The 13,021-nt window shown below is 42.7% G+C and overlaps 1 protein-coding gene across 1 annotated transcript; it reads left to right on the top strand.

The window, feature by feature from the left end:
• Nucleotides 1–201: 201 nt before the first annotated feature.
• LOC311148162 (SLIT-ROBO Rho GTPase-activating protein 1-like) lies at nucleotides 202–9,431 on the top strand (the record flags this gene model as incomplete). The annotated part of the gene is made up of 5 exons (XM_084185051.1): nucleotides 202–318; nucleotides 3,143–3,380; nucleotides 5,033–5,161; nucleotides 5,270–5,375; nucleotides 5,550–9,431. The coding sequence occupies 5 exons, from the start codon at nucleotides 202–204 to the stop codon at nucleotides 5,779–5,781; spliced, it is 822 nt and encodes a 273-aa protein (XP_084041177.1). The 3' UTR covers nucleotides 5,782–9,431.
• Nucleotides 9,432–13,021: the final 3,590 nt, after the last annotated feature.

Consider the following 13,021-nt stretch of genomic DNA (forward strand, 5'->3'; position numbering starts at 1 on the left):
CTTCTGCCTGCCCTGACCCTGAGCCTGCCTGCCGTTCTGTACCTTATTGACTCTGCCCTGGATTACTGACCTCTGCCTGCCCTTGACCTGTCGTTTGCCTGCACCCTGTTTTGTAATAAACATCTCTGATTCGAACTGTCTGCATCTAGGTCTTATCCTGAGTCCTGATACTAATTATTTATGATGTGTGTACTTTTGTCCATGCTCAGTAACTGCCTCCATGTAGTGGAGCCCATGCCAGTGCAGGGCCATGATGTGGAGGCCTACTGTCTGCTGTGTGAGTGCAAGTATGAGGAACGCAGCAGCAACACCATCAATGTATTACTGACCCTTTACAATGACACACAGAGTTGATTTCAACTGATATTACCTGGTAAAAATGGACAGGTTTTAATGCTAAAAAGACTATGGTATAAGGAAGGAGTATGATATTCAAGAAGTTACATCCATTACTAAAGGAACAGATTGACTGGCTATCCATACAGCAGACACTCCCCTCCATATTTATTTGGATTTAAATGTGGCTCTATACCCCAACATTTTGGATTTGAGATTTTTTTTACATTATATGAGGCGACGGTACAGAATGTCACCTTTAATTTAAGGATATGTTCATACATATCTGTTTTAGTGTTGCACAGTATACCAGTACCACGGTAATATCACGGTACCAAAACGTCATGATACTTATGATACCAACATTTTAGAATACCGTAGTACCGTTTCATAAGATACTACCACATCTTTCAGCCCTATTGATTTACTCAGCCTCTGAGTGCCAGAGAGGGAAAATGGAGCACAGCTTCGCGACAGGCATGCTTACAGCTTTACAACAATGAAAATGTCTCTAGCCCATTCAAAACATATGGCCCATATTACGGAGCTACCTTTTTTCAATCTGTCGCGGATTTTCTCACATTTTATATAATTTCGCAAACCATGTCGCGGGCTGTTTTAAACTAATCCCGGGCCACTAATTATTGGTTTGATAATAAACAACCTTGTTCAGTCATGTGTTTCAGATTATATTTTTCTAAATAGGAACTGAATGGTGGAGAATGTATTGTGTCATTTTGGAGTCACTTTTATTGTAAATAAGAATAGAATATGTTTCTAAACACTTCTACATTAATGTGGATGCTACCATGATAACGGATAATCATGAATGAATCGTGAAAAATTATGATCATACCCACAAAATCATGAATAAAGACCATACGTTACCGCTAAAGAAATGCTAACCTCTCACTATTACCAATAATACTTTATGGGGGGTATGATATCTGTGCCTCTAACTTTCTCATTAATCTTTATTCACAATTCATTCATGATTATTCCTAACCATGGTAGCATCCACATTGATGTAGAAGTGTTCAGAAACATATTCTATTCTTATTTACAATCAAAATGACTCCAAAATGACAGAATACATTATTCACCATTAAAGTTCCTATTGGGCAAAACATAATCCGAAACACAAACAAAACAAACAGCATATGCATCCAAGAAGTTTGTAGTGTCACAAGCTTGATGTAGTCATCGCGTGCTAGGAACATGGGACCAAATACTAAACTTTTGACTACTTTAATACACTATAAGAGAATTGTGCTTTCATTTCTAAGCAGTAAAACAGATACAGATGTAGGATCTTAATTTGACCAGTATTGTCTTTGCATAATAATCCTGCAGCAACAGGATTTGAACCTTTTGTCCATAATGTGCTTGATCGGTGGTTAAACTATTAGCTAGACAAAAGTAGACTTTATGAAAGTGCAGTATTGTTAATATAACCTTGGGTTAGTGTGGGTTTTCAGTGAATTTATGCAGTGTAGGAAAATTCTCAGCAACAAAAGTTATCAAATTAAGAGCATACAGTGCCTTGCAAAAGTAATCATCCCCCTTGGCATTTTTCCTATTTTGTTGCATTACAACCTGTAATTTAAATGGATTTTTATTTGGATTTCATGTAATGGACATACACAAAATAGTCCAAATTGGTGAAGTGAAATAAACAAAATAACTTGTTTCAGAAAATTCTAAAAAATAAATAACGGAAAAGTGGTGCGTGCATATGTATTCACCCCCTTTGCTATGAAGCCCCTAAATAAGATCAGGTGCAACCAATTACCTTCAGAAGTCACATAATTAGTTAAATAAAGTCTACCTGTGTGCAATCTAGGTGTCACATGATCTGTCACATGATCTCAGTATATATACACCTGTTCTGAAATGCCCCAGGGTCTGCAATACCACTTAGGGCTCCCGAGTGGCGCAGCGGTCTAAGGCACCGCATCTCAGTGCTTGAGTTGTCACTACAGACCCCCTGGTTCGATTCCAGGCTGTATCACAACCGGCCGTGATTGGGAGTCCCATAGGGCGGCACACAATTGGCCCAGCGTTGTCCGGGTTTGGCCGGTGTAGGCCATCATTGTAAATAAGAATTTGTTCTTAACTGACTTGCCTAGTTAAATAAAGGTTCAATAAAATAAATAAATAAATAAATAAGCAAGGGGCACCACCAAGCAAGCGGCACCATGAAGACCAATGAGCTCTCCAAACAGGTCAGAGACAAAGTTGTGGAGAAGTACAGATCAGGGTTGGGTTATAAAAAAATATCCGAAACTTTGAACATCCCACGGAGCACCATTAAATCCATTATTAAAAAATTGAAAGAATATGGCACCACAACAAACCTGCCAAGAGAGGGCCGCCCACCAAAACTCACGGACCAGGCAAGGAGGGCATAATCAGAGAGGCAACAAAGAAACCAAAGATAACCCTGAAGGAGCTGCAAATCTCCACAGCAGAGATTGGAGTATCTGTCCATAGGACCACTTTAAGCCATACACTCCACAGAGCTGGGCTTTACGGAAGAGTAGCCAGAAAAAAGCCATTGCTTAAAGAAAAAAATAAGCAAACACATTTGGTGTTCACCAAAAGGCATGTGGGAGACTCCCCAAACATATGGAAGAAGGTACTCTGGTCAGGTGAGACTAAAATTGAGCTTTTTGGCCATCAAGGAAAACGCTGTGTCTGGTGCAAACCCAACACCTCTCATCACCCCGAGAACACCATCCCCACAGTGAAGCATGGTGGTGGCAGCATCATGCTGTGGGGATGTTTTTAATCGGCATCAGGACAGGAGATACCAGTTGTGGTGGAAAGCTGCATTCGCTTCATCAACCTTAACGCTGAGCCATTGAAACAGCCCAGCAGAACATACCTTATCATCATATTACAAACTATAAATTTACTGTGTATTTGTCAATGTCTTCATGTCTGTCTGTCAATCCATCCCATAGGTCTCCACCATGAGGGTATCTTCAGAGTACCAGGGTCTCAGGGGAAGGTCAACAGTCTGAGAGATGCCTTTGAGCGAGGTAGGCCTGTCTGCTGTCCATGTCTGCTGACCCTGTCTCCGGTCTGATGTCCCTGTCTTCTGTCTGCTGTCCCTGTCTCTTGTCTGCTGTCCCTGTCTCCTGTCTGCTGTCCCTGTCTCCTGTCCCTGTCTCCCTATCTCCTGTCTGCTGTCCCTATCTTCTGTCCCTGTCTGCTGTCCCTGTTTTCTGTCTGCTGTCCCTGTCTGCATCTCCTGTCTAATGTCTCCTGTCTGCTGTCTCCTGCCTGCTGTCTCTGCCTCCTGTCTGCTGTCTCCTGTCTCCTGTCTGCTGTCTCCTGTCTCTGTCTCCTGTCTGCTGTCCCTGTCTCATGTCCCATTTCTCATGTCCCATGTCTCCTGCCTCCTGTCTCCTGTCCCTGCCTCCTGTCCCTGTCTCCTGTCGCCTGCCTCCTGTCGCCTGTCTGCTGTCATCTGTCTGCTCGGGGATTAGAACCAGCGACCTTTCGGTTACTGGCACAACGCTCTTAACCACTAAGCTACCTGGGGCGGCAGGTAGCTTAGTGGTTAAGAGCGTTGTGCCAGTAACCGAAAGGTCGCTGGTTCTAATCCCCGAGCCGACTAGGTGAAAAACCTGTCGATGTGCCCTTGAGCAAGGCACTTAACCCTAATTGCTCCTGTAAGTCGCTCTGGATAAGAGCGTCTGCTAAATGACCAATTTATATATTTTTATTTTATTTATTATCTGTCTGCTGTCATCTGTCTCCTGTCATCTGTCTCCTGCCTCCTGCCTCCTGCCTCCTGCCTCCTGTCTCATGTTCGCCTGTCTCATGTCTCATGTCTCATGTCGCCTGTCGCCTGTCTGCTGTCGCCTGTCTGCTGTCGCCTGTCGCCTGTCTGCTGTCTCATGTCTCCTGTCTCCTCTCTGCTGTCCCTGCCTCCTGCCTCCTGTCTCCTGTCTCTGCCTCCTGTCTGCTGTCCCTGCCTCCTGTCTCCTGTCTCCTGTCTGCTGTCCCTGTCTCCTGCCTCCTGCCTCCTGTCGCCTGTCTCCTGTCCCTGTCTCTTGTCTCCTGTCTCATGTCTCATGTTTCCTGTCCCGCTGTCTCTTGTCCCGCTGTCTCCTGTCCCGCTGTCTCCTGTCCCGCTGTCTCTTGTCCCGCTGTATCCTGTCCCGCTGTCTGCTGTCTCCTGTCTCCTGTCTGCTGTCTCCTGCTCTAGCTTCATCTAGTGCAGACCTGTGTTCAACATGTCGCTCTTCTCTTTCAAATACTTCATTATGTCATATTGTGTACATATTCTACCACCACCAGTTATTACTATGCATAGTACTTTTTTTATCACATACTTATATTTTTGATTTGACGTTTGATTATTATTGATATTGATATTAATACTGAACTGTTGAGGAGAGCTTGCAAGTAAGCATTTCTCTGCACCATTTATACCTGCTGTATCGTGTGTATGGGACAAATAAACTTTGATTTGATTTAGCTGGCCTGGCACAATGGAACCAATGTTATAGTCCCAAAAGTGCAAACCCAGGCAGGCTCAATTGAACACACAAAGTATTTGAAAGAAAACAAATCCAGTACTATTTGAACCCAGGTCTGGTGTCTATCTAGTGAAGCCATAGTCCTGTGCTGTAGTGTTGATCATTAATAATGGTGGGCAGTATGCCCTGGTCATTCCCTCTAGAAGAGGACCCTGTAGCAGACAGCAGGTGTAACTTGGACTCAGTAGCAGGAGTACTGAAACTCTACTTTAGAACCCTGGAGAACCCTCTGTTTCCTCAAGACAGTACCGCTCAGCTCCTGGAGTACGCACGTAAGTGTGTGTGTGTGTGTGTGTGTGTGTGTATGTACGTGTATATTGTGGAGGTTTTCATATGCTTTTCCTGTTAATCTCTCTCTTCCTTGTACCCAACCCTTCCAGAGATTGACAACGAGACAGAGAGAGCAGTTAAACTCAAATCAGTCATCTCCTCCTATCCTCCACCTGTCATCAACATCATGAGATACCTCTTTGCATTCCTCCATCAGTGAGTATCTCTGCTCAAACACTTTGGTTTAGGCACATATACTGTACTGTATGTCCAAGTCAAGTGATTTGTCCATGCCGTGTGTGTGTGTGTGTGTGAGAGAGACTAACTTTGTTGTTCTTTTTGCCCTCTTCTTTCTTTCTCTCGCTCTCCCCCTGCGCCATCTCCCCACAGTGTGTCTCAGTACAGCGATGAGAACATGATGCAGCCCTATAATCTGGCTGTGTGCTTTGGCCCTAGTCTGTTACGAGGGGCGCAGGATGATGATGTCGTTACCCTGCAGCCTCAGATCAACTCCCTGGTGAAGAGCATCATCTTGCAGCATGATAGCATCTTCCCCAGCCCGGCCGAGCTACAGGGACCGGTGTATGAGAAATGCATGACGCTGGAGCAAGACGATTGGTGAGAGAAAACACATGGATAGATGGACCGCGACCTAGACAAACACGCACACACACACAATGGTGATCGCCTGTGTTTATTTTGCAGTGAGGAGGGAGAAGGGGATTCAGAACATCACAGTAAAGAAGGTAAAAGGAGGACAGCTGTTATCTTTATCTTTGTGTGTTTTGAGAATCAGTCATTTGACACTGAGATATTGTTTGTCTCATCTATGCTGTATGAGAAACATTTCTCAACTATAGATGGAAACTAGCCAGCTGGCTAAATCTGACACATTTACAGAAATGTTGATTGATGTGCGTTGTCCCAGTAATAACTCTTGATCCAGAGTCGGAGTGGAAGGGAGAGCGATCTCAAGCCAACAGCAGCTGCAGTTGAAGACAGCCCCCAGTAGGGGGCACTGTGACCCCAGGAGGAAAGTTCATTTAACAGTTCCCAAAGACCCCACAGGGATGGCCCCGCTCCCCTGTATACATAAGCAAAGTAAGAGTAAGTACCATCAAAGATACTTCGGTAACACTTCTTTTTAAACGGTCCTTATTACATAAGTAATTACACTGTAACAAGTATTGTAATTCATTGTAATAATTCATAGTTACCCTGTACTAACAACATGTAACTGGTGGTAATTGCAGTCGGTACCAGAGGTGTAACAACAAATGCTTGTTACCATGCTTGTTGCAAATGTTCAAGTTTCCGATAGCATCCCAACACACCATTTTTCAGCTAACCATGTTATAAGTGGTAGCCGATTGAAAACCAACCACTCTGCTATAAAGGGGTTTGGAGTCTGATTCCCAGGTCCAGCTTCTGTTTGAAATGCATAGAAGCTTTTGATCGCTATGGCAAAAACAGGGGGTTTACATCCAAAATGTGTGGTTAAATCATTTAATGGTGCATTTGACCTGGATAGCAACAGTAGCAAAGGAGGACAGGGCTTGACAATGGGTGAATTACTTTATTAAGCATCAATCAAACAGCTTTAACACATTAATAAACAGTTATGGCAATAATTGGGAGATAGTCATTCAGTGCTTGCCAAATTGTGAGCCTATTAAGCTTGGTTGAATAATGGTTTATAAATTCACTTAAAATGGTCATAAGACAACCTCTTATTTCATAATGTAACCTTGCAAGGGTTTTTTAGGGTTGAAGATCATTCTCACTTTTAGATGGGATGCATTGGTGCACTTGTTTATTTATCCCAGGAATTAAGGCATCACATCAAGATCTGCCCATCTGCACAACGTGCTCGAAATAACGACCTGAAACTCATAGTGACAGTGCACAAAGAACCCGGATCAAGAAGGTTATGTGCAAAATCAAGACATAAGAGATTGCCGCAAAAGAAACAAAGTGTTGTAGAGGAGACAAAAACGTCCGCACAGGAGAGAGAAGGTAGGTTTTCAATGCAATTTGTTTTGCTGTTTGGATACAGAAATTGTGCTGGACGATTTAGCATAGGTAGTTAGCTAGCTGGCTAGCATTTGCCAGCTAGCTAGCCTATTGTTGGCTAGCAAGCTAACAATAATTTGCTAGCTGGCAAACGTTAGCTGCCATTTTTGGTAGGCCTACCAACTAGGCTGGCTGGCTAGCTAGCTAGCTAACTTAGTTAACATACATAATATACTTTTCATGCCTTGACAGATAAAGTTATCTAGCTAGCAAGCTAGCTGGGCTCAATGGTCTTATCTTCCCTGAACCTTGTTTTCAGGGTATTCGTACGGTACCCAAGGAAAGGGTATTACGTGAGACACACCCGGCATATTAACATTAGTTTCTTGTGTCAACACAGCTATTAGTAGCTCCTTTTCAATGTAAACACTAGCTAACTAGCTTATTAGTGTTAGAAATCACCATTATTAGTATAATGCTAGCTGGATAACACAACAACTAGGTAGCTACAGTGGCTTGCGAAAGTATTCACCCCCCTTGGCATTTTTCCTATTTTGTTGCCTTACAACCTGGAATTAAAATGGATTTTTGGGGGGTTTGTATCATTTGATTTACACAACATGCCTACCACTTTGATGATGCCATTTTTTTTTATTGTGAAATAAATATAAAAAAACATCCCCACAGCATGATGCTGCCACCATGATGCTGTTTTTCATCGGCAGGGACTGGGAAACTGGTCAGAATTGAAGGAATGATGGATGCCGCTAAATACAGGGAAATTATTGAGGGAAACCTGTTTCAGTCTTCCAGAGATTTGGGACGGAGGTTCACCTTCCAGCAGGACAATGACCCTAAGCATACTGCTAAAGCAACACTCGAGTGGTTTAAGAGGAAACATTTAAATGTCTTGGAATGGCCTAGTCAAAGCCCAGACCTCAATCCAATTGAGAATATGTGGTATGCCTTAAAGATTGCTGTACACCAGCAGCACCCATCCAACTTGAAGGAGCTGGAGCAGTTTTGCCTTGAAGAATGGGCCAAAATCCCAGTGGCTAGATGTGACAAGCTTATAGAGACATACCCCAAGAGACTTGCAGCTGTAATTGCTGCAGAAGGTGGCTCTACAAAGTATTGACTTTTGTCTTATTTCTTGTTTGTTTCACAAGAAAAAATATTTTGCATCTTCAAAGTGGTAGGCATGTTGTGTAAATCAAATGATACAAACCCCCCAAAAATCCATTTTAATTCCAGGTTATATCTGTATACCCTCAAATAAAAGGTGACATTCTGTATTGTTGCCAAGTATGAAACATTTAATCTCAAATCCTAAATGTTGCAGTATAGAGACAAATTTAAACATTTTAGCTTCACTGTCCAAATAAATGAGAGAACCAGACTGAGACCATTGTGCAGAAATGCAAGTTTTTATTTAGGCCTTAATGTTCATCATTAAAATTCCTTAGAATTTCATTAAGGTATGTGATGGCCGAATGTTGTACATTAAGGCTGGCTTACTGGTAACTGATGTTTTACATGTTAGAAATTGCGTAATTCAAATCTGGTATTGGAATAAGAGAAAACATAATCAAGAGATATTCAATCCAAGCTAAATTTATTATATGCAAAATGTATGTATGATAAGTATGTTGGTTCGTATACGGGCTCACTGAAATACCACGCAGGGCAGACAGAGAACTAATTCATTGTTACAGGTTCTTCTTCAAATACTCTGACAGAGATATTTCCCACCCTCTGCTGGCCAATCAGAGTAGAGACTGAGCGTGGTTTAGACTTACTCAGCCAATCCGTTGGCGCACGGGCTGGTCCCAACCCCTTGGTGCTCCACTTGTTGCACACTGTTGCCAGGCATAAGTTTATCATAACAACCTGTGGAGTTAGCACTTTTTTGCAGTACCCATGTCCTTGGACGGTTCACAGATCACAAAGAAGCAGTGTAGTGTAGTATTTTGAGACAAGTTCTTATCTCATCTTACCCCCTAACGTTCCACACATGAATCACAGCCTGTTATGTGAAACAATTTATATCAGTATAGTACAAACCTATGCTTATCATTAATGCATTCCTTCTAAGCTATTCATCACATACAAATCCAATTATTAGAAAATAGAACCCCACATACATTATGGCTGGCTTACTGGTATTTGTAAGTGTAGTAGAAGTTTCCACTACTTAGTTTGCAGGTTACGCTGTGACTGCCAGACATGAGCTCAGTGTTGGTGCAGGTTCCCAGGAGGTCATCGAAGTTTAGGTCCATGTCCCAGATCTCAAACTTCAAGGAAGCATTGGTTGGCACATCCAGAAAGTTGAATACGGCACTCCAGGATGGATTATGACTATCCTTGTGCCAGTCTGTCATGCCACCGGATTCGCCACCACACCAAACCTTGACATAGGGGTCAGGGTAATTACCAGCAATGTCCCCTTCAACCATGCCACTGGCATGAAGGCCGAACACCCTGACGTTTGCACCATGGACGCCAGCCAGCATACAGAGAAACAGCAGTCCCAGAGAGAGGGAGGCCATGGCTTTCAAATGGGGAAAGCAAACTAAGAGAGGGAAAAAAAATGAAAAATACAGTTTAAAAAAACACTAAGTAAGATATAACACTAACAGTCTTCAGAGCAGAGGAGATACAACACTAACAGTCTTCAGAGAATCAAATCAAATCAAATGTTATTTGCCACATGCGCCGAATACAACAGGTGTAGACCTTACAGTGAAATGCTTACTTACAAGCCCTTAACCAACATTGCAGTTTTAAGAAAAATTAGTGTTAAGTAAGAAATAGATGAGTAAAAAATTAAAAATTAAAAATTATTAAAGAGCAGCAATAAAATAAAATAACAGTAGGGAGGCTATATACAGGGGGTAACGGTACAGAGTCAATGTGCGGGGGCACAGGTTAGTCGAGGTAATTGAGGTAATATGTACATGTGGGTAGAGTTAAAGTGAGTATGTATAGATAATAAACAGAGAGTAGCAGCAGCGTAAAAGAGGGGGTGGGGTGGGGGGACAATGCAAATAGTCCGGGTAGCCATGATTAGCTGTTCAGGAGTCTTATGGCTTGGAGGTAGAAGCTGTTAAGAAGCCTTTTGGACCTAGACTTGGCGCTCCGGTACCGCTTGCCGTGCGGTAGCAGAGAGCCGTAAAAGACTGTTAGTGAGGAGAAGAGGAGATACAACACTTGTTCTTTAAAAGTGCTTTCCTCTCAATCTTAAATAAGTATGCCCCATTCAAAAAATTCAGAACTAAGAACAGATATAGCACCTGGTTCTCCTCAGACTTGACTGCCCTTGACTAGCACAAATACATCCTGTGGCGTACTGCATTAGCATCGAATAGCTCCCGCGATATGCAACTTTTCAGGGAAGTTAGGAAAGCAAAGGCTAGCTTTTTCAAACAGAAATTTGCATCCTGTAGCACCTCCTCCCAGCACCACTGATAAATCTACAATAATAGAGAATTTCAACAAGCATTTTGCTACGGCTGGCCATGCTTTCCACCTGGCTACCACTACCCCGTCCACCAGCTCTGCACCCTCCGCTGCAACTTTGGACACTGTGTTAACAAACCTCCAAACGAGCTTCAATGCCATACAACACTCCTTCCGTAGCCTCCAACTGCTCTTAAACACTAGTAAAACTAAATGCATGCTCTTCAATCGAACGCTGCTGACACCCGCTCACCCGACTAGAATCACTACTCTCGACGGGTCTGACCTAGAGTATGTGGACAACTACAAATAACTAAGTGTCTGGTTAGACTGTAAACTCTCCTTCCAGACTCACATTAAGCATCTCCAATCCAAAGTTAAATCTAGAATCGGCTTCCAATTTCGCAACAAAGCCTCCTTCACTCATGCTGCCAAACATGCCCTCGTAAAACTGACTATCCTACCGATCCTTGACTTCGGCGATGTCATTTACAAACTAGCCTCCAACACTCTACTCAGCAAATTGGATGTAGTCTATCACAGTGCCATCCGTTTTGTCACCAAAGCCCCATATACTACCCACCACTGTGACCTGTACGCTCTTGTTGGCTGGTCCTCACTACATATTCGTCGCCAAACCCACTGGCTCCAGGCCATCTATAAATCACTGCTAGGCAAATCCCCGCCTTATCTTAGCTCATTGGTCACCATAGCAACACCCACCCGTAGTATGCGCTCCAGCAGGTATATCTCACTGGTCATCCCCAAAGCCAACACCTCCTTTGGCCGCCATTCCTTCCAGTTCTCTGCTGCCAATGACTGGAACGAACTGCAAAAATCTCTGAAGCTGGAGACTCTTATCTCACTCACTAACTTTAAGCATCAGTTATCAGAGCACCTTACAGATCACTGCACCTGTACACAGCCCATCTGAAATTAGCCCACCCAACTACCTCATCCCCATATTGTTATTTATTTTGCACCCAAGTATCTCTATTTGCACATCATCTCTTGCACATCTATCATTCCAGTGTTAATACTAATTGTAATTATTTTGCACTATGGCCTATTTAGTGCCTTACCTCCATAACTTGCTACATTTGCACACACTGTATATATATTTTCTGTTGTATTTTTGACTTTATGTTTTGTTTTACCCCATATGTAACTCTGTGTTATTGTTTTTATCGCACTGCTTTGCTTTATCTTGGCCAGGTCGCAGTTGTAAATGAGAACTTGTTCTCAACTGGCTTCCCTGGTTAAATAAAGGTTAAGTAAATAAATAAAATGAATAAATAAATACAACACTAACAGTCTTCAGAGAGAAGAGGAGATACAACACTAACAGTCCTCAGAGAGAAGAGTAGATACAACACTTACAGTCTTCAGAGAAGAGGAGATACAACACTAACAGTCTTCAGAGAAGAGGAGATACAACACTAACAGTCTTCAGAGAAGAGGAGATACAACACTAACAGTCTCCAGAGAAGAGGAGATACAACACTAACAGTCTTCAGAGAAGAGGAGATACAACACTAACTGTCTTCAGAGAGAAGAGGAGATACAACACTAACAGTCTTCAGAGAAGATGAGATACAACACTAACAGTCTTCAGAGAAGAGGAGATACAACACTAACAGTCTTCAGAGAAGAGGAGATACAACACTAACAGTCTCCAGAGAAGAGGAGATACAACACTAACAGTCTCCAGAGAAGAGGAGATATAACACTAACAGTCCTCAGAGAGAAGAGGAGATACAACACTAACAGTCTTCAGCGAAGAGGAGAGGAGATACAACACCTGCAGTCTTCAGAGAAGAGGATATACAACACTAACAGTCTTCAGAGAAGAGGAGATACAACACTAACAGTCTTCAGAGAAGAGGAGATACACTAACAGTCTTGAGAGAAGAGGAGATACAACACTAACAGTCTTCAGAGAAGAGGAGATACAACACTAACAGTCTTCAGAGAGAAGAGGAGATACAACACTAACAGTCTTCAGAGAAGGGGAGATACAACACTAACAGTCTTCAGAGAAGAGGAGATACAACACTAACAGTCCTCAGAGAAGAAGAGATACAACACTAACAGTCCTCAGAGAAGATGAGATACAACACTAACAGTTTCCAGAGAAGAGGAGATACACTAACAGTCTTCAGAGAAGAGGAGATACACTAACAGTCTTCAGAGAAGAGGAGATACACTAACAGTCTTCAGAGAAGAGGAGATACAACACTAACAGTCTTCAGAGAAGAGGAGATACAACACTAACAGTCCTCAGAGAAGAAGAGATACAACACTAACAGTCCTCCGAGAAGATGAGATACAACACTAACAGTTTCCAGAGAAGAGGAGATACACTAACAGTCTTCAGAGAAGAGGAGATA

The sequence above is a fragment of the Coregonus lavaretus genome, assembly GCF_964263955.1.
Source record: "Coregonus lavaretus genome assembly, chromosome: 20".
In the NCBI taxonomy this organism is placed as follows: Eukaryota; Metazoa; Chordata; class Actinopteri; order Salmoniformes; family Salmonidae; genus Coregonus; species Coregonus lavaretus.